Consider the following 25,473-nt stretch of genomic DNA (forward strand, 5'->3'; position numbering starts at 1 on the left):
GTCCAGTCAGCATCCAACAATGGTCTTGAGAGGCAGTGAGAAGTGGTAATAGATTAGGGGAAAAAAGAAATCCTTGGTGATTTCCTCATCGAAACACCTCATGAGGATGAAGTGGGAGCTTCAAAGTCTTGGTGCTTTCATGGCTGTGGGCCAGGGTTTGTGGACCTAAGATCCCACAGTCTGTGTTCAGTCATGCACGCTCAGTCATATCCAACTCTGTGGAATGCCATGGACTGTAGCCCACCAGGCTCCTCTCTTCATGGGATTTTTCAGGCAAGAATACTGTCGTGGGTTGCCATTTCCTACTCCAACAACAGATAAGTTTCTTCTTAATGCACTTATTAAGGTGAGTAGTGACTGGTGGCTAGATGGCCCAGCAGGCTTTGTTTGCTGATATGACAGGGCAACCTTTATCATTCACATTCCTCCCCTCTCCCTTCTGATCTCCTTTGTTCGGCTGCACCCATTGGATTCCACGGGCAAGAAAGACCTGGAAATGCTGGTTGCCAAGGTCAGCCACAAGCACACGGATCAGGGGCGAAAGGTAGACAGGAAGCCAGGAACCAGGGATGGCAGAGAGTATTTAGCCCAAATGAAATGAGCCCAACACTCAGGGGGCCTCCTATTAGTCCAGGTGCCACCACTTAACTTCCTTTTGACCTTGGGTCAAGTCCAATTTGCTAGGCAAATTTTACAAGTGTCATAGGAAAGAAATAATAAGTACTTCATAAAGCTATTGTGTAGATTAAATGAGATAATCAAATAACACAGCTGGCACAGAAGGTGGCCAATATTAAGTATGTTTTGGTAGGAAACAACCAAAGATAAGCTGGTACTTCCGTCTGTTTAACATTTGAATACACTTTTAAATATTTCAATAAATTTTGTCTTTATGAATGTAACATCCATTCACAAAATAAATGTATATTAGAGAATAGAAAATTTTAAATGGAATTTATAAAACATATGCCCACAAAAGGGACTTGCTTATAGTAGCTTTGTTCATAATAGTCCCCAAATTGAAAACCATTCAAATGTCCATCACCAAGTGAATAGATATAATTGTGACATATTCACTCAAAGGAATACTACTCCTGAATAAAATGAAACAAATTCCTGATACATGACAACAATACGGATTAAAACATCACCCTGAGTGTTGAGAAGAGTACATATTCTGGGGAGCCACCTTTGGGGATTACTAGATGAGCCAAACTAATCCCTAGTGAAAAGAACTAGATCATTGAGTACTTGGGACAGGGAGTGTTAGGGGGGGGTTGACTGCAAAGGGGCATAAGAGGCTATTTTGGAATACTGGAGATGTTCTTGAACAGGGTAGTGGTTCCATAGGTACATCCACTTGTCAAAAGTCATCGAACTTGAAATGGATAGAATGTATTATTTTTAAATTAATTCTTCAGAAATTTGATTTTTTAAAAATAATGAGAAAAATCATTCCAAATTTTAATAACTTAATTCAATCACACTCATTATTTTTATTAGCATAGAGGGTTCTTTTAGAAACGTATGTCTCTTAAGGTCAACAATTTGATTGAAAGTTCAACAGTTTCTTCATTTTTGTGTTTTTTTCATTCGATTTATACACTAGTAAATTGAAATACTTTAAAGTTGGAATAGATTCTATAAAAGCTCAATCACATAAAAGTATATATATATATATATACTTCTCTCAGCTGATATTCCTAAATGACTCCATTATCATTTACCTACATTAACAGAAGTTACTTTTGAATTTAAAGTGTTTCAAAATTTTACCTATTTGTATTTTCTGCATCATTTCAATTTTTTAAAATAACATATAGAGTGTAGGAGCTTCTCAAGTGATACTAATGGTAAAGAACGCACCTGCCAATGCAAGAGACACAAGAGATGTGGGGTCTATCCCTGGTTCAGGAAGATTCCCTGGAGGAGGGTATGGCCACCCACTCCATATTCTTACCTGGAATCCTCTCATGGTCACAGGAGCCTGGCGGGCTACAGTCCATGGGTCCCAAAGAGTCAGACAGGACTGAAATGACTTAGCATGAACCCATGCACTTTTGCTACAACTTAGAATAATGTAAAAGTAGATTTGAAGGAAAATGTGCAAAGATGTTAACAGCAGTTCATTCTAGGAGGTGGGGCTACAGATGACTGCTTATTTTCTTCTTTAGATGTATTTAACATATTTAAATTTTAAAAAATGAATGACCTGGAAGTGAAAGAACAGAAGCACTATGAAAGAGGTATTGGAAAGGTGAGAGGAAAGCACAAAAGGGAGGAAAAACCTAGTTCTTGCAGGTGTGTTTAAGTTGGGGATTCAAGGGGAGCAGCTCTTGGAATAAGAAAGGTGTTTGGGAGACAAGTGGGTCATGAGGATACTGCAGTTTTATTCATGTCACATGACTCCTCCTTGGTGTTTTGTCAAAGAAATATACATGCTTAAATTTTTTGCCAAACATTTTTACCATTTGTGTTCCTCTTTGACCAGCACCATATCCTGTGGAGCCAGGCAGGCTCCGGTTCAAATTGCTGCTCTCAGATCCCACTCACTGCTTGAGTGACTAGACAAGTTATTTAACCTTCCATGCCTCAGATTTCTCATATGTGAAATGAGGATGATGATATGATAGAAGCCGGTTGAAAGGATAAAGTGAGTTCACCCATGTAAAACTCATAGACAGTGCCTTAGCACATGGCACTTTGCATGTCACCATTGAGTGTAAGCTCTTGCATTTTGGCGCTACACTGCATGAAGTCTGGGTGTGGTTTTCTTTTAAGTTACTGATATCTTTCAGTGGCAGTGGATCTTTCAAGAGAGAGTGAAGGAATCCCGTCTGACCAGCAGTAACCTCCTGGGCGAGTGGAATCTGCCAGTTTACTAGTTCATCTGATCAGCTCATCAAAAGGGGAACAGTAGTCCAATTCCTTGCTTCAGAAATCCCCCAATTAAAAAAAAATGAAGGTTTTACAGTGAAAAATGTTCCTATACATAAGACCCAGAATTTTACGTAACAGATATATATATATGTATATATATTTCTCGCTACATAGAAATGTAAAGCTAATATACAAGCAATGGACCTTACTATATGTATATCTATGTATGTACAACACACACACATACACACACACAGACAAGGACATACATGCAGGTAGTCTCTGATCCTCAGATAGGATCTCTGGAGGAAAGCAGGTTGACTGAGAATCCTAGAATGCATGAAAGAGTAGGCTCATCATCATCACCCTGTAAACTCCTTTTACCTATGAAATTTCCTCCACTGTTTATAGGACTCTCTATTTAACCTTTTCCATATATGTTCCCAATTAATTTGATTCTATCCTTTTCCTCCGTTTTCCCTCCATTTTTCCTCCATTGTATCATAGAAAAAGCAAGAGAATTACAGAAAGTTATCTATTTCTGCTTCATTGACTCCACTAAAGCCTTTCACTGTGTGGATCACAACAAAATATGGAAAATTCTTCAAGAGATTGGAAAAACAGACCACCTTACCTGCCTGCTGAGAAACCTGTCTGCAGGTCAAGGAGAGATCAAATCAGTCAGTCCTAAAGGAAATCAACCCTGAATATTCACTGGAAGGAATGATGCTGAAGCTGAAGCTCCCAACTTCACTCCACGCGGCAGGCCTCTACTGTGTGTTTAAAATATGAATCTGAAAGTCTGGGGGAAAAGTGAAGTTGTTTCCGCCCGGTTTCGAACCGGGGACCTTTCGCGTGTTAGGCGAACGTGATAACCACTACACTACGGAAACTGCGCGACCACTTGTCCCTAGCGACATATTCAAGAGTTGCTTGGTTGAACACACCTGACCGTCAAATTTTCAAAGGAAGCGGACTCTGGAAACACAGGCAATTAGTCAAGTAAGGATCTGCCGGTCTTGAAAAGCCCTGATGAAGGGTTCCTCGCCTCTCCGCCTCTCCCGGAGCGAGGTCCCTGTGTGCCAGCTTTGCGCCCAAGCGCAGAGGTCGCCCCCGCTGACTCCCCAGTTCTCAGAAGCCTCAGGAGCCGGGGGAGGAAGGTGCGTCTGAGCCCCAGGTGGCCCCACGTCCGTCAAGGTGGACGCATCCCTTCCGGCGGCAGATCCGCGCCTTAGCGTCCCTTTTCATGGCGCCAGCGGGGACCGGGCTCGATGCTTTAAATCCCACTCGGGAAACAAAGGACCCGCCCCCCCTCTGCGCCGCCCGACCCGTGCGCCCCTCTCACAGGCCTTTCACAGCAGCGCTTCTCCGGCGCCGCCTGGCACCGGGGGTTCCTCGGATTCCTGCCTCTGTGGCTGATTCTAGTCCCCTAGTTTCAGTCCAGACTTGCATCTCACGTCCACGTTTAGCAGGAAGCGCAGCAAAGGCTGAGGCTCAGGTCATTTGTTGAATTCCTTTGCCGACCAGGCCCCGCAGGAAGCGCGGAGGAGCCGGGCGCGTTCCACGCAGATCTGACCGTCTTCATTCCTTCCTCTTCAGACTTGACATTCTTCGTGAAGGCCGGCTTTGTTTTACAATTCACAATGTCTGAAACGCCTCTGGTTTTCCTTTTATAATTTTGCAGTTCAACAGGTCGTGGAACGCGAATTGAACAGAGAGGTAAAGGCGTTTTGTCAGAAAGCCGGTGACTTGAAGGGTTTTCGTATTTACTTCACAGCAGGCCGAGTTTCTTTTCGCTGAAAGACTTTAATGCAATGTTGTCTGTGTGTCTGTCTCTGGTTTCCATTAGAAGTGGAGCGTCTCAATTTGGGGACTGCATGTGCCGTTTTCTCCAGCCGTGGCTTTCCTCTTCTCGGGGCGGCCGGCGCTGCCTTCGCGTCTGAGGTTCACCGGCTGAGACCCCGAGGAAGGCGCGGGCCGCGTCCGGGCCGCAGGGCTCCTCCTGGTTGCGCGGGGACTCCGAGCGCGGTCGAGGGTGAGCCCGCCCGACAGCACCCTCACTCGCCCTAGAGGCCTGAGTTCCCAAAGAGGCGGACTGGAAAATGGCTTTAGATGAGGGCGTTTCTTTGAGATTTCCCCTTGCTTTCTTCCCCTGCAGGTCCTAGATTTCAGCTCCCACGTCCAGACAGAGGAGCGGATTCATCGTTTTCTGTCGCGTCTGGCATTGGACGGGACGCCCCACTTGGACGGGACGAGGGTGCGGTGGTCCTCTCCCCGTCAGGGTGGGCGCACAGCGGACGCCCGAGGGACCACAGACACACGGCTCCCTGCGGCAGAAATGGTAGGCGCAGGGCTTCAGAGCCCGCGAGTGGAGCGCGCTGAGGCGACGGATCCATCCCCTGCCCCCGAAGATGTGACAAAGCCCAACGCCTGGATCAGAGGTTCAGCCTCATCCAAGAAGTGGACAAGGGAGGTTCCGCAGGTCGTGTGGGAAGACCTGGAATCCAGGTTTGGTGAGAGGTCAAGCTCTCTTTCTGAACCTGTTTCCTTGTGAAGCAGGGGCCACTTGGTTCTCAGCTGGTGATGGGTGGCTCCATTTACTACCTGATCTTGACCTGATTTCGGGGCCTCCTCTGAGAGCGGCACGAGGACCGGCTGCTTTTCCTCCTCGATCAGCTCAATCCGCAGAGCCTGACCCTCTTTATCATTGTGTCTTTGGCTGGAAACCGCGGTGTGGAGTTGAATTCGTTCCCTTTTGTTCTCTGACTCAAATCAGATTGTCCCGCACTTGTGCTGGAGTGAGGGAAAGCGAAGTGTCTTCACAAGGGATGAACTTCTTGGTTTTCAGAGAGATGATAGGTGTCACAGGTAGAGACGATGTAGGGCCCAGATGAAAAGGTGAGGGGATATCAGGAGGTAAAAGTATCCTGCAGTCAGCTTTGTCCTGTGCCCTCCTTGGATTCACTGACTGTGGCTTGTTCTCCAAGGTGACTCAGAGCAGAGAAAGGTGGGCTGGTTGTCGGCCCTGTGGAGCTTTCCGGCGGTGAGGAACTCTTGCCAGATTTCTTCAGTTCAGTAGCGACCCCAAGGATGGCAACACACCAGGCTTCCCTGTCTTCACCAAAGCCTGGAGTTTCTTCAAACTCATGTGCACTGAGTCAGTGATGCCATCCAACCATCTCATGCTCAGTCACCCTCTTCTCCTCTTGCCTTCAATCTTTCCAGCATCAGGGATTTTATACTGAGTCAGCTCTTCCCATCGGTGGCCAAACTATTGGAGCTTCAACTTCAGCATCAGTCCTTCCGAAGAATATTCAGGAATGATTTCCTTTAGGATGGACTGTTTGGATCTCCTTGCAGTCCAAGGGGCTCTCAAGAGACTTCTCCAACACCACAGTTTAGAAGCATCAATTCTTGGGTACTCAGTTTCCTTTATAGTCCAACTCTCACATCCATACATGACTACCGGGAAAACCATAGCTTTGTTTAGATGGACCTGTGCCGGCAAAGTAATACCTCTGCTTTTTAATGTGCTGTCTATGTTGGTCAGAGCTTTTCTTCCAAGGAGCAAGGGTCTTTTAATTTTTCATGGCTGCAGTTACCATCTACAGTAATTTTGGAGCCGAGAAAATAGTCTGTCACTGTTTCCATGGTTTCCCCACCTATTTGCCATGAAGTGATGGGACCAGATGCCATGATCTTCGTTTTTTGAATGTTGAATATTAAGCCAGCTTTTTCACTCTCCACGTTCACTTTCATCAAGAGGTTCTTGACTTCCTCTTCGTTTTCTGCCATAAAGGTGGTGTCATCTGCATATCTGAGGTTATTGATATTTCTTGCAGAAATATTCATTCCAGCTTGTGCTTCATCTAGGCTGGCATTTCACATGATGTACTTTGCATAGAAGTTAAATAAGCAGGGTGACAACATACAGTCTTGACATACTCCTTTCACAATTTGGAACCAGTCCGTTGTTTCATGTCCGATTCTAACTGTTGTTTCTTCACCTGCATACAGCTTTCTCAGGAGGCAGGTAAGGTGGTCTGGTATTCCCATCTCTTGAAGAATTTTCCACAATTTGTTGTGATCCACACAGTCAAAGTCTTTGGCGTAGTCAATAAAGCAGAAGTAGATGTTTTTCTGGAACTCTCTTGCTTTTACTATGAACCAACGGATGTTGGCAAGTTGATCTCCGGCTCCTCTGCCTTTTCTGAATCCGGCTTGCACATCTGGACGTTCTCAGTTCACATACTGGGAAAACCTCACAGTGAGAATGTTGACCATTACTTTGGTAACATGTGAGATGAGCACAATTGTGCAATAGTTTGAACAATCTTTGCCACTGCCTTTCTTTGGCACTGGGATGAAAACTGACCTTTTCCAGTCCTCTGGCCGCTGCTGAGTTTTCCAAATTTACGGGCATCTTGAGTGCAGCATTTTAACAGCCAGGCCTCCCTGTCCATCACAAGAGTTTTTTGAATGTTCTTCCTAATGACCCCTGAGTTATAAGTAGTCCAGTCTGTCTGGGGAGATCGCTTACATACAATTGCTTGTCCTGTGTGAGCACCAGGCATTGTTCCAGGATCTTTTTAAAACTTGTTTTCTTGGCGTCAGGCACTTTCTTCATAAAAATACCCCGATCATTACTCTGCTGAGTACTTGAGGGAGACCCATTCATATCCTAGCATTCTCTCTCTCTCCCACTGTCTCTCATCACTAGACCTTTCTTCATGTTTCTTTTCATTATTATTAACTTTTCTTCGAATATAGCTGTTTTATGATGTGTTAATTATGATGATGTGTTAATAGCACAGTGAATTGGCTATACACATACATATATCTCCTTTTTTGTGGATTTCCTTCTCATTTAGGTAACCACAGAGCATACAGTAGTGCCCTATGCCATACAATAGATTCTCATTTGATATTTATTGTATACATAGCATCAATAGTGTATATGGGCAAATCCTAATTTCCCAATTCCCCCAACTCCCCTTCCCACCTTGATGTCCATACCTTTGTTCTCTACTTCGTTTTTGGAAATAAGAATCACTGGATCTTTGTTGTGTGAACTCTAGCTGATTGCTCTCCACCAGCTCTCAGCTTCATCTCCAGAGTCCAGTAGATTGACCTCAAATCCTCCTCTTGGTGCCCAGGCTGGGAACTCACTGAAAGCAGGAAGCTGGACCCATGGCAAGACTCATCTTGTTTGTTGGTCACCTTTCAAGGTTTGCCATCCTTTGCTGCCTGAATTCCTGTGTCTTAGAAACCAGTATTTCACGTTTTTTGTCTTTTATTCCTTTGGAAGTGGGACAAAGGGGGAGAGTGAGATTTAGGAAGGAGGGTTAATCTGATTTCTGTCACTGCACCTTTGCTAGAAACTGAAGGCATCCCTTTATGTTCTTAGTTTTCCCTAAATAGATGTTCTAATTTATATTCCAGTGTATTTTGCCAACTCAAGGAAAGAGTCTTTTTCTTCATGGTCTTGCCATCACAAGAAATTGTCAGTACTCATGTCTGTTACTCTAACAAAGGAATTTGTGCCCTACTGACTCAACTTAGTGGGAGGTGCATTGAAAAGACAATGTGTACATTACCCAGAGATTGCACATACTCAGCAGCTAAACTTCCAAGCTGATTGGAAAGTATCCTAATAATTATAAGTGTATATAGTGGTGACCCAGTAATTCACTCCAGAGAAGACCAGCCAGAATGACTCTGGAGAGCTTCTTGCAGAGCAGCTTATGGATTACAGGAGTTTAAAGGAAAAAAAAAAAAAAAAAGACTCACTGGTTCCAGACATTTGTCGTCTTACCTCCCCTTTATGAGTTGTATTTTGGCTTAGGTTGGATGCACACAATCTAATGAGGGGTCTCTCTCCGGTACAGGTGCATTTGCAAGCCCGAGGCTGTCTCTGAATGATATCTCAACAGTACGTGGCTACATCTGCAAAATTATCTCATTTGAGACAAATTGTTGCAAGCTACAGAATACTGAACCGATAATGCATCTTGTGCAAACCTGGATCCTGAGAGTTATTGGGTCACCTTCCACTGATTCCTCAGTTGAAGCTCATGAGGAAACAAGAGCTCTTTGAATTTTCCGTACTCAGTTGAGGATGTCTCTAGGTTGTAGGACATTTCCCTCTGCCCTTCTCTTTCCCTCTTGGAGTGTGTGCCTTTCTGTCTCTCTCTGTCCCTTATACTCTAAGCTACTGTGGATCTTACCCATTTTCCAGGACTGTGGATTAGGAGTCCTTCAATCAGGAAGCACTTTCTAGGTGCTCACCAGGTACCAGGCCCTTCTCCAGGAAAACTGCTATATCAGGAGCAAAGTCAAGGTCCCACTCCTTGGTGCATTCACACCAGGAGGCATCAAAAATATGATTCACACACACACACACACACACACACACACACAAGAATCACAGCAGGAGAACAACCTGTCATGTTCTTTCAGGTTCATCTGCCTGCCAGCGCATAAGGACCCCAGCACTGAGTAAAAAAAGAATTACATAGCACATGGGAAAATGGGTGACTTGAGATATAGAAGGCAGGTAACTAAAGAAGCAGGAATTTTTTTTTTTTTAAATAAAGGAGTACCTCAGGTAAACAACAGGTCCTTACTTAGCTTAGAGTGTCCATGTGTTGTACTCATCTTCAAGTGACATTTTGGCTACATTCAGGTACATCTCCTAAGGGTACCCACACATCCTCTTAAGCTGTTAAGCTATAGTCCTTCTCTATATAATCTATAAAAATATGGGCAGCATTATTTCTACCATAATTGGAAATTCTTCAGGCAAAGATTATACATTAATTCAACCAATTTGATATCAGTTAAAGAACTTAAAGTTAGGGTTCGCGCAGGGAGTGGGCCCCTGGCTGCCACCACCACCTCGGCCGCTGCTGCTGTCATCGCCTTCATCCCTCGTTCCCCCCCCCCCCCCCCATGGCCAAGGAGCTCTCTGCAGCCACGTCCTACACTGAAGATGATTTCTACTGCCCCATCTGTCAGGAGGTGCTCAAAATACCCGTGCGGACTGTGGCCTGTCAGCATGTTTTCTGTAGAAAATGTTTCCTGACTGCAATGAGAGAAAGTGGAATACATTGTCCCCTCTGTTGTGGAAGTGTGACTAGAAGAGAGGGAGCATGTCCTGAATGGGCCTTAGACCTTGAAAATATCATGAGGACATTTTCTGGTAGCTGCAGATGCTGTGCAAAACAGATTAAATTCTATCACATGAGACATCATTACAAATCTTGTAAGAAGTATCAAGATGAATATGGTGTTTCTTCTATCATTCCAAACTTTCAGATCTCTCAAGATTCAGTAGGGAACAGTAACAGGAGTGAAACATCTGCATCTCATAACACAGAAACTTACCAAGGGAATACAAGTTCTTCTGGGCAGCCTACCTTTAAGTGTCCCTTGTGTCAAGAATCAAATTTTACCGGACAGAGTTTACGGGACCATTGTAACAGTAACCACCTATTTCAGATAGTTCCTGTGACGTGTCCTATTTGTGTGTCTCTTCCTTGGGGAGATCCTAGCCAGGTTACTAGAAATTTTGTTAGTCATCTAAATCAAAGGCATCAGTTTGATTATGGAGAACTTGCGAATCTTCAGCTAGATGAGGAAACCCCGTATTAAACTGCTGTTGAAGAATCTTTTCTAGTGAACATCTGAAGGCTGTAGACACCTCTGCATCTTTGTACCTGCAAGTGCCATCTTTAAGAAGAAAACTACAGGAAGTCACCATTTCAATAACTTGATGTGTATATTAATAAAAGTATTTCAGTCTATTGTTTTAGATTTTTAATTCAATAATAAAGGTGGGCCATGTAAAATCTTAATTCTTTTGATAAGTTAAAAGATAAATCTTAGGACATTATCTTTATAAACATTAAAAGGATTATATTTCATTAGTGGTGAAAAGAGAATCCCTATTGTACTTATCTTTTTTGCATTACGTGTTCTTGAATTTTTCCTTACTTTTGAAATTTGGTGCAGTTCCTCCCATTGACATTATTGCACACAGGTAACACAGTACCAAATTCTGAATGATGTGATTAATATAAACCTAACAAAACTGAGCCAGTTATTTGAGTTGCAAATGGAGACTTGAAGTGCTAAATGAAACAATCAAAAGAAAACTTTCTAAAATAGAGATTCTAGCTGCAGAATTCAACTATAAGAAAATTGTATTTATATAATATTTAGCATTTTTGAAGACTAGTGAGATTTCTTTAATAATTTTAACTCTTTAAAAAGCAAAAGCTCACTGTATAGATATTTCCTTTTGGCTATTAGAAAGAAATATCAAGAGAAAAATGGATTTCTTTGGTGGACAGTTGGTAATGTCAAATCTTGTTTGTTTGGCTGACTGATTTCTAAGCCTCAAGTACAGTAAGCTGAATTACAGCTCTTTGGCCTCAGAATTTTCAATAACAGAATTGCTGGTTAGCTATGATGAACCTTTTATTACAAACTTGCAGTTGGTGATACTACATTCTCTCTCTATATTTAAATGAGAGGTTTGACTTCATCTCAATTTAGAAACTTGTTCAAAGCTCAAGATGTGTATGTATATATACATGCACTTTTGTATGTGTATATACACATGTAAGCATGCAATTTGTCTGGTTATATGCAGAATTTCTATTAAGATTTTTTAAAGGGACAAGTAATATGCGGTTGATGTGTTTATCTGAGTTGATTAAAATTTTGTATGTTACCAAAATTTTTAAAGTAACAGTCAAATGCTAAGTTGTCTACTTGGCTACTCTGACACCTTAAAAACTGAGTTTATACACCTACACAATTATATGTTTACATGGTGCTCATTTGTTATCTTAAAGATAATGCGGGACTATAGGAGTGAGATGGATCCTACCAGCCACTCTGTTTCACTACATTTCAGTCAAAATTGAGTTCATTCTTAGTATTCATTAAGGAAAGTCATAAAATAACTTGTACTCGAAGGCCCAAATCACAGAATAAAGCTGAAGAGTGGATTAGCTGACATTCCATACTAATATAATTGTTTATGCTTTCTTTAAATTAAGTAACTAAAGAACATAAAATCTCAGAAGTAGTTTGCTGCTAATATACACATATGTTGTATCAAAAGGTATATTTTGGTTTTGTTAAAACCCTTGTTGACTTTTCTACAGTGAATTTTTTGTAACTTGATTTAATAAAAATGTTAATTTTGAGAAAAAAAGAACTTAAAGTTAATGATAGATCTTAAAATTGCAAGTTGAGCCGAATTGTGGCAGATAAATGTAACTTAGAATCACATATTAGATGATAGCTAAAAACATTTACCCCAAATTAAAAGGGGAATAATTAAGTCACCATGATTTTGAGAATCAAAAAACTTAACCTTGATTTAAAAGATATTATATGGTATACTTAATTTACTGGGACACATAATTTTAAAATTTATAAATAATAATAAATCTGAAAGTTACCATGAGGTAGTTTTTAGACCAAAATTTCAAGCAGTGTGGGGCATACCAAGAGTTATCTCTGGGAGCGTGACAGGACAAATATTTTCTATGTAATTATACATCAATTATTAGAATTCTCTAGAGTGTTAAAAGTATTTGAGGTTCATCCTTATTATCAACTTGAATGTAATTCTTGTTTGCAGCATGGAGAGCACTAATTTATCTAAAGTTAAACCTTTTTTATATTCCTGAGTTACATTTCGGTAAAACAAAGTTAAAGGGAAAAAAAAAAGAAAAAAACCTCACATGGTTGCTAGTCACTGAGATGGAAAGGGTGGTTCAGAACTCCGCTTTGGAGAGAGGCAGAACGACGTATGTGTGGGAAAGCAGGGTGCCTCTGTGCTTGAATTCAGAGTGGACCTGGGACTGGGTCCAGGCCAGAACACAAGACTAAGCATTATTGTCACAGGGCAGCCACCCAACCAAGCGCAGCCACACAGCAGCTCTGGAAAGCTTTTGAGAATATGCCCCTCCCTTCGCAGCATTTCCCATCTGGTTCTCTCAGCCTCCAACCACAGGGAAGGACTCTTCACCCCTGTGTCCTGACAGAACACTTGATGCTCCGTGCAGGGCACAGGGAACCAGGCAAGAGCCAAGGGGGCAGCTGCACTGCCTCGACGGGTTTCTAGCAAAGGAGCGTGGAAGTCCCATGGACAGAGGGGCCTGGTGGGCGAGAGTCCAAGGGGTCGCAAAGAGTTGGACAAGGCTGAGCCAGTGAGCACGAGCAGCAGGCGGTTCCACCACTCAGACGGAGCCAGAGCACACCTGATTGCCCGCCAAAGCAACCCTCAGGAGGCAGAGGGCAGCCGGTGCCGCGGAGGGCGGAGGATGAAAGCCTAGACCGTCCTGGGAACAAACGGCATGAGTGGCCCGCGCTTGAGAAAGAGCTGAATAGAACTGCAACTAGGCAGTCGTTGCGGACTTCCCCTCAAGAGCGGCATTGGTGGTTCAGTGGTAGAATTCTCGCCTCCCACGCGGGAGACCCGGGTTTGATTCCCGGCCAATGCATCGTGGTCTTGCTTGTTTTGGGCTTCTCTGGTGGCTCAGAAGGTAAAGAATCTGTATGAGGAGATACAGGAGACCTGGGCTGGGAAGATCCCCTGGAGAAGGAAATGGCAACCCACTCCAGTATCCTTGCCTGGAGAATCCCATGGACAGAGGAATGCTACAAGGGCTGGCAAAAAGTTCAAAAAGACTGAGCAACCCAGAAGAGAACAGATTTCAGGTTCCCTAAGGGCCAAGAGGGCCCTCTTCTGGACGGTAAAGCTGTTCCCTGGCCTTGGAAGACAGGTCCCAGGGAAGTTAGCTTTGAGAGGGACGCCAAAGGAAAGGAACAATCCTGAGATATCGGCACATTACTACCAAGTGATGTCGTAACTCTTACATAAAGAAAGAATGTGATGGCACCTGGGCACTTAGGTACAGAATATAGGATGTGAGTATTCTTGCAAACTTTTGGTATCTTAGGAAAGCTTTTGCTTTAGGTTTTTAATGAATTTTTGGAACTGAAGCCTCACATTCTCTTTGAATGGAAACTCTGTTAAGTAGGACTCTGGGTTTACCATGCCAGGAGGAAAGAGTGGAGGCCAGAGCTGACCAGCCTAGGTTGTTCATAGCATCTGAGCTCCAAAAGCCAGCGTGAGGTCCAGGACCCTGAGGCGGGGACTCAGCGGCATTTAGAAACTCTGTGCAGAAATGTTCTGCATTGGACCTTTAAGCAAAATACAGTTCCGATGTGGGCAGGAAGAGAGAGACTTGTGTGAGTGCAGACGCTGGAAGAAAGAAGGTTTTCCCTGACCGGGAATCGAACCCGGGCCGCGGCGGTGAAAGCGCCGAATCCTAGCCACTAGACCACCAGGGAGCTGTAGACAAAAATGGCTTATTTAGCTTCAGGTGAAAGGTGAGTGCAAGATGACCCTTCAGAAAGTCAGAAAGCTGGAAAGGAAATGTCGCAGCGGCCCAGGGCTATGTGCGAGGCTCCCAGCCCTGCCCTCGCAGCTCATCGGCCTTCGCCTCTCCTGTCCTGGGCGTCGCTTTTGCTCCGGGGCAAGGACACAAAGTAGCGGGCTGGGTCCCTCCTGCTCTCGCTCTAGCGCGGCGTGCTGCCGAGCCCAGGTCTTGCTCTATGCGTGAACCTCGGTTTTCTTTGGAGTCAGGCTCGGTGATGAGTGGCGGGTGATGAGCGGATCCGTCCACCTCCAGATCTCTGCCCTGGCTTCGGGGCCTCTCGGAGAGCTGAATAAACTTCCAGGTGGTCACCAACTCTGCCTACAGCTGCGTCCCCTGCCTCACCCCGGGCCTTTCGCGCCTGTCGGTTTTGCCAATGAAAACGCACATCTTGGGAAAAAGAGAACGAGGAGCTCCGTTTCCGCCGGGTTTCAAACAGGGGACCTTTCGCGTGTGAGGCGAACGTGATAACCACTACACTACGGAAACGGGACATTTTCCACTTCTGAACACTGTATCCAAGAAATCCCGAGGTCCCGCCACCGCTTTCCACACCACCGACTCTTAACTCTGAGAGAGGGACCTTGACGCCCCTAGCTCTCTCAGGCACGGAGACGGCGGCCCCCGAGGGCCCTGCTTTAGGGTTCCTCCTCTCCCCTGAAGTGAGGACCCTCGCGCCCCCACAGGCTGCCTTCGGGGTCCCGCACCCAACGCAGAATCCTCAGACCCTCAGCTGCGCAGCCTGAGTTCAGGGGTCGCCCCCGCCGACTCCCCAGCTCCCGGAAGCCGCAGGAGGCGGGGACTGGGGGCGCTCGAGGCCCAGGAGACCCCGCAGCCCAGCGGTGTGGACGCCGCCCCTCCCGCGCTGCGGACCCGCGCCTCGGTGGCCCTTTCCACGGCGCCGGCGGTCAGCGCTCCGGGCTCTCAGGAATGACCGAGGCTCCCAGTCCACCCGGGAGCCGCCCTCCCCGCTGCCCCTTTGCACCTGACTCCTGCGCTCTTTCTCCGCAAGCCGTTTCGCCGCAGCACTTCTCCGGTGTCCTCCTGGCAAAAAGGAGTCTCTTTGGTGTTGTCTGAAATATCACCGCACCGTCCCTGGGTGGGCTCGAACCACCAACCTTTCGGTTAACAGCCGAACGCGCTAACCGATTGCGCCACAGAGACAGCAGTACGCGATGCTTTTGGACTCCCTTTGGAGTAGACACTCATTCCCGGGTTAAACACTCTGGCCCCCAGAGAAACGATGCCGTTTCCCTGCCCACTACCCGCTACAGATGCCAGCGCCCCCAGAGAATCCGGGATCCAGGGCTCGAACCTTCCGGGCCTGAACCGAAATAGATCCAAGAACAGTTGAACACCGGGTTGGCTCTCATGATGGCCCTGCCCGTTTCGTCGCCTACACCCGATGAATGAGAGTTGGCCCCCCCTGGCAAAGGCCTCCGGGTCTGTGCTTTGGTTTCCTGTGTCCACCAGGCGGTCCACCAGAGTGGGCTACCCTGGGAGCTCAGACTGCAAGAATCCGTCTACAATGCAGGACACCCTGGCTCAATCCCTGATTTTGGAAGATCCCCTGGAGAAGGGAATGGCCACTCACTCCAGTATTCTTACCTGGAGAATCTTTGGACAGTGGAGTCTGGCGGGCTACAGTCCCTAGGGACACAAAGAGTTGAATGCCACTGAGCGCCATTGACTTCCCTGTGAGTGAGTATAGCTGGTTTGTCTGAGCATTTTCTTTAAATGGCTAGTTTTACTCACATTGTAAATTTAGCAAATAGACACTTGTAAGAATAACTTACCCCTCTCCAAATCAGAAGTATATGAAGAATAAAAGAAGCGTTCTCCTGCCTCCACTCCCACTCCACCGCTGACACGCTTTATATGTTACACGTAAGAGGTGGGGGCGGCTTAGGAGTGTAATCAGCCCTATGAGGAAACTGAGGGACCCAGGAAACCCCGCTTCCTGCCCTGACATCCGTCTGCCCCCTCTGGGCTATGATCGGAAAAGGGTGAAGGCAAAGAAAAGGAAAATAACATTCTTATTTGCAGAAATTTTACCTCAAGATGGGACACTCTGGTCACCTAGGCAGACTATGTGGTTGGTGATGGAGAGCTAAGGGGGTCCTCCCTGGCACAAAACCCAAAGTGGATTTCACCTCATTTTCTGAGGTGACAGTGAGCTGCATCGATCAAAGGAGAGGAGCAGAGAGAAAGCAAGAGGGATGAGCACCTGCGGGAGTCAACCGTATTGGAGTCTCCTCAGGGCCTTAGAAGAACTGCCCTGAGCTTATGGGTGGGACGTCTGGAGGCTAAAGAAGCGGATACGGTTCTCTGCCGGCGGAGGCCAGATGGTTCCAGAAGGGGTTCCATGGTGTAATGGTGACCTCTCTGGACTCTGAATCCAGCGATCCGAGTTCAAATCTCGGTGGGTCCCTTCTGTCTAATTAAAAGAACACTTTTTACTCCCCTAATGGGATCTGCCTTTCGGCTCCCGGGACCCGCAGCGGCGTGGTTCTCACGGACACGGCGGACAGATGTGGGACCGAGCCGGGGCGTCCTCGCTGGACGCGGGCGGCTCTGCCCATCCCTGCCCACCAGATCCCGGCCCCTCCAACGTCCGCCCAGGGGCGCAGCGACCCCGCCAGTGCCGCCCCCTCGTCGGGTCCCCTGGGTGTCTGGCGTAAAAGGCAGAGGCTGAGCCCACGGAGTCCCGCCCCGCGAGGGGGCTTCGCACCGCAAGGCTTCGCACCGTCGACTCTGTGAGTAAATGGTTGCGGGCATGACCTGCGATGTCACATATTCACGTATAAGATGATACCTAAAAACATTTACCCCCACGTTGAAAGGGGAATATAAGTAACTATGATTTCTATAAATAAAAGACTTAATCTTCATTGAAAAAATATTATATGGTGTATTCAATTTTCTGTGAAACAGAATTTTGAATTTTATATATGGAAATATGTTTTGGAATTAGAGTTTGCTTAAGAGAAACAAAGCACTACAGGAAATTTAGGCAGTTCACTTTCATTAGGATTTTGAATAGAAAATAAATCCAAGACTTCTACAATCTACAGTAGTATGGCACCAATATTTTCCACATTTTTAGAAAATCTGAAAGTCAACATGAAGTAGTTTTTAGACCAAAATTATTAAAGCTGTGTAAGGCATACCAGGAGTCATCTCTGAGAGTATGACAGGACAAACATTTTCTATACAATTATACATCAATTATTAGAATTATCTAGAGTGTTAAAAGCATTCAAGATTCATCCTTACTATCAATTTGAAATTTTTTCTTGTCCATAGCATGGAGAGCACTAATTTATCCAAAGCTAAAGGTTTTTTATATTCCTGAGTTACATTTCAGCAGAACAGAAAGTTCAAGGAAAAAAAAACCCAACCCACATGGGTTCTAGCAAAGGTGGTTCACTCCCCCACTTTGGAGAGAGGGAGAGTGGAATATGTGTGGTAAAGCAGGATGCCTCTGTGCTTGAGTTCAGACTGGACCTGGGACTGGGTCAAGGCCAGAAGAACACAAGACTAAGCATTATTATCCTGGGCCTTAGACCCAGCTGACAGCACCCGCACAACAGTCCTGGAAAGCTCTTGAGGGTATTCCCCCTTCCCTGGACGTGTTTCCCATCTGGTTCTCTATTCCACCAGTCACAGGGAAGCATTCTTCACCTCTGTGTCCTGACAGACACTTTATCATCCCTGCAGGACACAGGGAGCCAGGTGAGAGTGAAGGGGAGAGCTGCACTCACCCGATGGGTTTCTAGCAAAGTAGCGGGGAAATCCCATAGAAAGAGGAGCCTGACTGGCTACAGTTCATGGGGTCGAAAAGAGTCAGATATGACTGAGCCAGTGGGGATGAGGACGAGGGGTTCCTGGTGAAACCAGGTGCTTTGATCAGATGGATCAAAGCACCACTGACTGTCCACCTAAGCAACCTGCAAGAGGCCAGACGGCAGCCGGTGCTGCGGAGGGCAGAGGATGAAAGCCTAGAGTATCCTACAAGCACAGGGCATGACAGGCCTGCACCTGGAAAGAGCTAAATAAAACACTATCTAGGTTATTCTTTTAAAAAGCCTCTCAGTAGGGGCGTTGGTGGCTCAGTGGTAGAATTCTCGCCTATCACCCGGGAGACCTGGTTTGATTCCTGGTCAATGCATTGTGGTCGTGTTTGTTTTGGGCTTCCCTGGTGGCTCAGATGGTAAAGAATCTGCCTGACATACAGGAGACCTGCCTGATATGACATACAGGAGACCTGCCTGATATGACAGGCAACCTTTATCATTCACATTCCTCCCCTCTCCCTTCTGATCTCCTTTGTTTGGCTGCACCCATTGGATTCCACGGGCAAGAAGACCTGGAAATGCTGGTTGCCAAGGTCAGCCACAAGCACACGGATCAGGGGCGAAAGGTAGACAGGGAGCCAGGAACCAGGGATGGCAGAGAGTGTTTAACCCAAATGAAATGAGCCCAACACTCAGGGGGCCTCCTATTAGTCCTCGTGCCACTACTTACCTTCCTTTTGACCTTGGGTCAAGTCCAATTTGCTAGGCAAATTTTACAAGTGTCATAGGAAAGAAATAATAAGTACTTCATAAAGCTATTGTGTAGATTAAATGAGATAATCAAATAACACAGCTGGCACAGAAGGTGGCCAATATTAAGTATGTTTTGGTAGGAAACAACCAAAGATAAGCTGGTACTTCCGTCTGTTTAACATTTGAATACATTTTTAAATATTTCAATAAATTTTGTCTTTATGAATGTAACATCCATTCACAAAATAAATGTATATTAGAGAATAGAAAATTTTAAATGGAATTTATAAAACATATGCCCACAAAAGGGACTTGCTTATAGTAGCTTTGTTCATAATAGTCCCCAAATTGAAAACCATTCAAATGTCCATCACCAAGTGAATAGATATAATTGTGACATATTCACTCAAAGGAATACTACTCCTGAATAAAATGAAACAAATTCCTGATACATGACAACAATACGGATTAAAACATCACCCTGAGTGTTGAGAAGAGTACATATTCTGGGGAGCCACCTATGGGGATTACTAGATGAGCCAAACTAATCCCTAGTGAAAAGAACTAGATCATTGAGTACTTGGGACAGGGAGTGTTAGGGGGGGTTGACTGCAAAGGGGCACAAGAGGCTATTTTGGAATACTGGAGATGCTCCTGAACAGGGTAGTGGTTCCATGGGTACATCGACTTGTCAAAAGTCATTGAACTCGAAATAGATAGATTGTATTATTTTAAAATTAATTCTTAAGATATTTGATTTTTTTAAAAAATAATAAGAAAAATCATTCCAGATTTTAGTAACTTAATTCAATCACACTCTTTATTTTTATTAGCATAGAGGGTTCTTTTAGAAATGTATGTCTCTTAAGGTCAACAATTTGATTGAAAGTTCAACAGTTTCTTCATTTTTGTGTTTTTTTCATTCAATTTATACACTAGTAAATTGAAATACTTTAAAGTTGGAATAGATTCTATAAAAGCTCAATCACATAAAAGCATATATGTGTGTATATATATATATATATATATATATATATATATTCTCCTCTCAGTTGATATTCCTAAATGACTCCATTATCATTTACCTACATTAACAGAAGTTACTTTTGAATTTAAAGTGTTTCAAAATTTTACCTATTTGTATTTTCTGCATCATTTCAATTTTTTAAAATAACATATAGAGTGTAGGAGCTTCTCAAGTGATACTAATGGTAAAGAACGCACCTGCCAATGCAAGAGACACAAGAGATGTGGGGTCTATCCCTGGTTCAGGAAGATTCCCTGGAGGAGGGTATGGCCACCCACTCCATATTCTTACCTGGAATCCTCTCATGGTCACAGGAGCCTGGCGGGCTACAGTCCATGGGTCCCAAAGAGTCAGACAGGACTGAAATGACTTAGCATGAACCCATGCACTTTTGCTACAACTTAGAATAATGTAAAAGTAGATTTGAAGGAAAATGTGCAAAGATGTTAACAGCAGTTCATTCTAGGAGGTGGGGCTACAGATGACTGCTTATTTTCTTCTTTAGATGTATTTAACATTTTTAAATTTTAAAAAATGAATGACCTGGAAGTGAGAGAACAGAAGCACTATGAAAGAGGTATTGGAAAGGTGAGAGGAAAGCACAAAAGGGAGGAAAAACCTAGTTCTTGCAGAAGGTGTGTTTAAGTTGGGGATTCAAGGGGAGCAGCTCTTGGAATAAGAAAGGTGTTTGGGAGACAAGTGGGTCATGAGGATACTGCAGTTTTATTCATGTCACATGACTCCTCCTTGGTGTTTTGTGAAAGAAATATATAGGCTTAAATTTCTTGCCAAACATTTTTACCATTTGTGTTCCTCTTTGACCAGCACCATATCCTGTGGAGCCAGGCAGGCTCCGGTTCAAATTGCTGCTCTCAGATCCCACTCACTGCTTGAGTGACTAGATAAGTTATTTAACCTTCCATGCCTCAGATTTCTCATATGTGAAATGAGGATGATGATATGATAGAAGCCGGTTGAAAGGATAAAGTGAGTTCATCCATTTAAAACTCGTAGACAGTGCCTTAGCACATGGCACTTTGCATGTCACCATTGAGTGTAAGCTCTTGCATTTTGGCGCTACACTGCATAAAGTCTGGGTGTGGCTTTCTTTTAAGTTACAGATATCTTTCAGTGGCAGTGGATCTTTCAAGAGAGAGTGAAGGAATCCCGTCTGACCAGCAGTAACCTCCTGGGCTAGTGGAATCTGCCAGTTTACTAGTTCATCTGACCAGCTCATCAAAAGGGGAACAGTAGTCCAATTCCTTGCTTCAGAAATCCCCCAGTTAAAAAAAAATGAAGGTTTTACAGTGAAAAACATTCCTATACATGACATAAGACCCAGAATTTTACATAACAGATATATATATATGTATATATATTTATGACTACATAGAAACATAAAACTAATATACAAGCAATGGACCTTACTATATGTATATCTGTGTATATACACCACACACACACACACACACACACACAGACAAGGACGTACATGCAGGTAGTCTCTGATCCTCAGAGAGGATCTCTGGAGGAAAGCAGGTTGACTGAGAATCCTAGAATGCATCAGAGTAGGCTCATCATCATCACCCTGTAAACTCCTTTTACCTATGAAATTTCCTCCACTGTTTATAGGACTCTCTATTTAACCTTTTCCATATATGTTCCCAATTAATTTGATTCTATCCTTTTCCTCCGTTTTCCCTCCATTTTTCCTCCATTGTATCATAGAAAAAGCAAGAGAATTACAGAAAGTTATCTATTTCTGCTTCATTGACTCCACTAAAGCCTTTCACTGTGTGGATCACAACAAAATATGGAAAATTCTTCAAGAGATTGGAAAAACAGACCACCTTACCTGCCTGCTGAGAAACCTGTCTGCAGGTCAAGGAGAGATCAAATCAGTCAGTCCTAAAGGAAATCAACCCTGAATATTCACTGGAAGGAATGATGCTGAAGCTGAAGCTCCCAACATCACTCCACGCGGCAGGCCTCTACTGTGTGTTTAAAATATGAATCTGAAAGTCTGGGGGAAAAGTGAAGTTGTTTCCGCCCGGTTTCGAACCGGGGACCTTTCGCGTGTTAGGCGAACGTGATAACCACTACACTACGGAAACTGCGCGACCACTTGTCCTTAGCGACATATTCAAGAGCTGCATGCTTGAACACACCTGACCGTCAAATTTTCAAAGGAAGCGGACTCTGGAAACACAGGCAATTAGTCAAGTAAGGATCTGCCGGTCTTGAAAAGCCCTGATGAAGGGTTCCTCGCCTCTCCGCCTCTCCCGGAGCGAGGTCCCTGTGTGCCAGCTTTGCGCCCAAGCGCAGAGGTCGCCCCCGCTGACTCCCCAGTTCTCAGAAGCCTCAGGAGCGGGGGGAGGAAGGTGCGTCTGAGCCCCAGGTGGCCCCACGTCCGTCAAGGTGGACGCATCCCTTCCGGCGGCAGATCCGCGCCTTAGCGTCCCTTTTCATGGCGCCAGCGGGGACCGGGCTCGATGCTTTAAATCCCACTCGGGAAACAAAGGACCCGCCCCCCCTCTGCGCCGCCCGACCCGTGCGCCCCTCTCACAGGCCTTTCACAGCAGCGCTTCTCCGGCGCCGCCTGGCACCGGGGGTTCCTCGGATTCCTGCCTCTGTGGCTGATTCTAGTCCCCTAGTTTCAGTCCAGACTTGCATCTCACGTCCACGTTTAGCAGGAAGCGCAGCAAAGGCTGAGGCTCAGGTCATTTGTTGAATTCCTTTGCCGACCAGGCCCCGCAGGAAGCGCGGTCCACGCAGATCTGACCGTCTTCATTCCTTCCTCTTCAGACTTGACATTCTTCGTGAAGGCCGGCTTTGTTTTACAATTCACAATGTCTGAAACGCCTCTGGTTTTCCTTTTATAATTTTGCAGTTCAACAGGTCGTGGAACGCGAATTGAACAGAGAGGTAAAGGCGTTTTGTCAGAAAGCCGGTGACTTGAAGGGTTTTCGTATTTACTTCACAGCAGGCCGAGTTTCTTCTCGCTGAAAGACTTTAATGCAATGTTGTCTGTGTGTCTGTCTCTGGTTTCCTTTAGAAGTGGAGCGTCTCAATTTGGGGACTGCATGTGCCGTTTTCTCCAGCCGTGGCTTTCCTCTTCTCGGGGCGGCCGGCGCTGCCTTCGCGTCTGAGGTTCACCGGCTGAGACCCCGAGGAAGGCGCGGGCCGCGTCCGGGCCGCAGGGCTCCTCCTGGTTGCGCGGGGACTCCGAGCGCGGTCGAGGGTGAGCCCGCCCGACAGCACCCTCACTCGCCCTAGAGGCCTGAGTTCCCAAAGAGGCGGACTGGAAAATGGCTTTAGATGAGGGCGTTTCTTTGAGATTTCCCCTTGCTTTCTTCCCCTGCAGGTCCTAGATTTCAGCTCCCACGTCCAGACAGAGGAGGGGATTCATCGTCTTCTGTCGCGTCCGGGACGCTGACGCCCCACTTGGACGGGACGAGGGTGCGGTGGTCCTCTCCCCGTCAGGGTGGGCGCACAGCGGACGCCCGAGGGACCAGAGACACACGGCTGCCTGCGGCAGAAATGGTAGGCGCAGGGTTTCAGAGCCCGCGAGTGGAGCGCGCTGAGGCGACGGATCCATCCCCTGCCCCCGAAGATGTGACAAAGCGCAACGACGGCCGCCCAACGCCTGGATCAGAGATTCAGCCTCATCCAAGAAGTGGACAAGGGAGGTTCCGCAGGTCGTGTGGGAAGACCTGGAATCCAGGTTTGGTGAGAGGTCAAGCTCTCTTTCTGAACCTGTTTCCTTGTGAAGCAGGGGCCACTTGGTTCTCAGCTGGTGATGGGTGGCTCCATTTACTACCTGATCTTGACCTGATTTCGGGGCCTCCTCTGAGAGCGGCACGAGGACCGGCTGCTTTTCCTCCTCGATCAGCTCAATCCGCAGAGCCTGACCCTCTTTATCATTGTGTCTTTGGCTGGAAACCGCGGTGTGGAGTTGAATTCGTTCCCTTTTGTTCTCTGACTCAAATCAGATTGTCCCGCACTTGTGCTGGAGTGAGGGAAAGCGAAGTGTCTTCACAAGGGATGAACTTCTTGGTTTTCAGAGAGATGATAGGTGTCACAGGTAGAGACGATGTAGGGCCCAGATGAAAAGGTGAGGGGATATCAGGAGGTAAAAGTATCCTGCAGTCAGCTTTGTCCTGTGCCCTCCTTGGATTCACTGACTGTGGCTTGTTCTCCAAGGTGACTCAGAGCAGAGAAAGGTGGGCTGGTTGTCGGCCCTGTGGAGCTTTCCGGCGGTGAGGAACTCTTGCCAGATTTCTTCAGTTCAGTAGCGACCCCAAGGATGGCAACACACCAGGCTTCCCTGTCTTCACCAAAGCCTGGAGTTTCTTCAAACTCATGTGCACTGAGTCAGTGATGCCATCCAACCATCTCATGCTCAGTCACCCTCTTCTCCTCTTGCCTTCAATCTTTCCAGCATCAGGGATTTTATACTGAGTCAGCTCTTCCCATCGGTGGCCAAACTATTGGAGCTTCAACTTCAGCATCAGTCCTTCCGAAGAATATTCAGGAATGATTTCCTTTAGGATGAACTGTTTGGATCTCCTTGCAGTCCAAGGGGCTCTCAAGAGACTTCTCCAACACCACAGTTTAAAAGCATCAATTCTTTGGTACTCAGTTTCCTTTATAGTCCAACTCTCACATCCATACATGACTACCGGGAAAACCATAGCTTTGTTTAGATGGACCTGTGCCGGCAAAGTAATACCTCTGCTTTTTAATGTGCTGTCTATGTTGGTCAGAGCTTTTCTTCCAAGGAGCAAGCGTCTTTTAATTTCATGGCTGCAGTTACCATCTACAGTAATTTTGGAGCCGAGAAAATAGTCTGTCACTGTTTCCATGGTTTCCCCACCTATTTGCCATGAAGTGATGGGACCAGATGCCATGATCTTCGTTTTTTGAATGTTGAATATTAAGCCAGCTTTTTCACTCTCCACGTTCACTTTCATCAAGAGGTTCTTGACTTCCTCTTCGTTTTCTGCCATAAAGATGGTGTCATCTGCATATCTGAGGTTATTGATATTTCTTGCAGAAATATTCATTCCAGCTTGTGCTTCATCTAGGCTGGCATTTCACATGATGTACTTTGCATAGAAGTTAAATAAGCAGGGTGACAACATACAGTCTTGACATACTCCTTTCACAATTTGGAACCAGTCCGTTGTTTCATGTCCGATTCTAACTGTTGTTTCTTCACCTGCATACAGCTTTCTCAGGAGGCAGGTAAGGTGGTCTGGTATTCCCATCTCTTGAAGAATTTTCCACAATTTGTTGTGATCCACACAGTCAAAGTCTTTGGCGTAGTCAATAAAGCAGAAGTAGATGTTTTTCTGGAACTCTCTTGCTTTTACTATGAACCAACGGATGTTGGCAAATTGATCTCCGGCTCCTCTGCCTTTTCTGAATCCGGCTTGCACATCTGGACGTTCTCAGTTCACATACTGGGAAAACCTCACTGTGAGAATGTTGACCATTACTTTGGTGACATGTGAGATGAGCGCAATTGTGCAATAGTTTGAACAATCTTTGC

At 45.6% G+C, this 25,473-nt stretch overlaps 1 protein-coding gene and 5 non-coding genes across 6 annotated transcripts; 2 read left to right on the forward strand and 4 right to left on the reverse strand.

Moving 5' to 3' along the window:
* Positions 1–3,700: 3,700 nt before the first annotated feature.
* On the reverse strand, positions 3,701–3,773 carry TRNAV-AAC (transfer RNA valine (anticodon AAC)). Its single transcript has one exon. It is a non-coding gene; the product is annotated as a tRNA-Val (tRNA).
* Positions 3,774–9,831: 6,058 nt separating this feature from the next.
* Positions 9,832–10,533, forward strand: LOC133040161 (E3 ubiquitin-protein ligase RNF138-like). Its single transcript, XM_061119919.1, has 2 exons — positions 9,832–9,946; positions 10,217–10,533. Exons 1-2 carry the CDS (start codon positions 9,832–9,834, stop codon positions 10,531–10,533), a joined length of 432 nt encoding a protein of 143 aa, XP_060975902.1.
* Positions 10,534–13,332: 2,799 nt separating this feature from the next.
* On the forward strand, positions 13,333–13,403 carry TRNAG-CCC (transfer RNA glycine (anticodon CCC)). The gene has a single exon. It is a non-coding gene; the product is annotated as a tRNA-Gly (tRNA).
* Positions 13,404–14,184: 781 nt separating this feature from the next.
* Positions 14,185–14,256, reverse strand: TRNAE-UUC (transfer RNA glutamic acid (anticodon UUC)). The gene has a single exon. It is a non-coding gene; the product is annotated as a tRNA-Glu (tRNA).
* Positions 14,257–15,432: 1,176 nt separating this feature from the next.
* TRNAN-GUU (transfer RNA asparagine (anticodon GUU)) lies at positions 15,433–15,506 on the reverse strand. The gene has a single exon. It is a non-coding gene; the product is annotated as a tRNA-Asn (tRNA).
* A 6,454-nt stretch (positions 15,507–21,960) lies between these two features.
* Positions 21,961–22,033, reverse strand: TRNAV-AAC (transfer RNA valine (anticodon AAC)). Its single transcript has one exon. It is a non-coding gene; the product is annotated as a tRNA-Val (tRNA).
* Positions 22,034–25,473: the final 3,440 nt, after the last annotated feature.

Source organism: Dama dama, chromosome 20, assembly GCF_033118175.1.
Source record: "Dama dama isolate Ldn47 chromosome 20, ASM3311817v1, whole genome shotgun sequence".
In the NCBI taxonomy this organism is placed as follows: domain Eukaryota; kingdom Metazoa; phylum Chordata; class Mammalia; order Artiodactyla; family Cervidae; genus Dama; species Dama dama.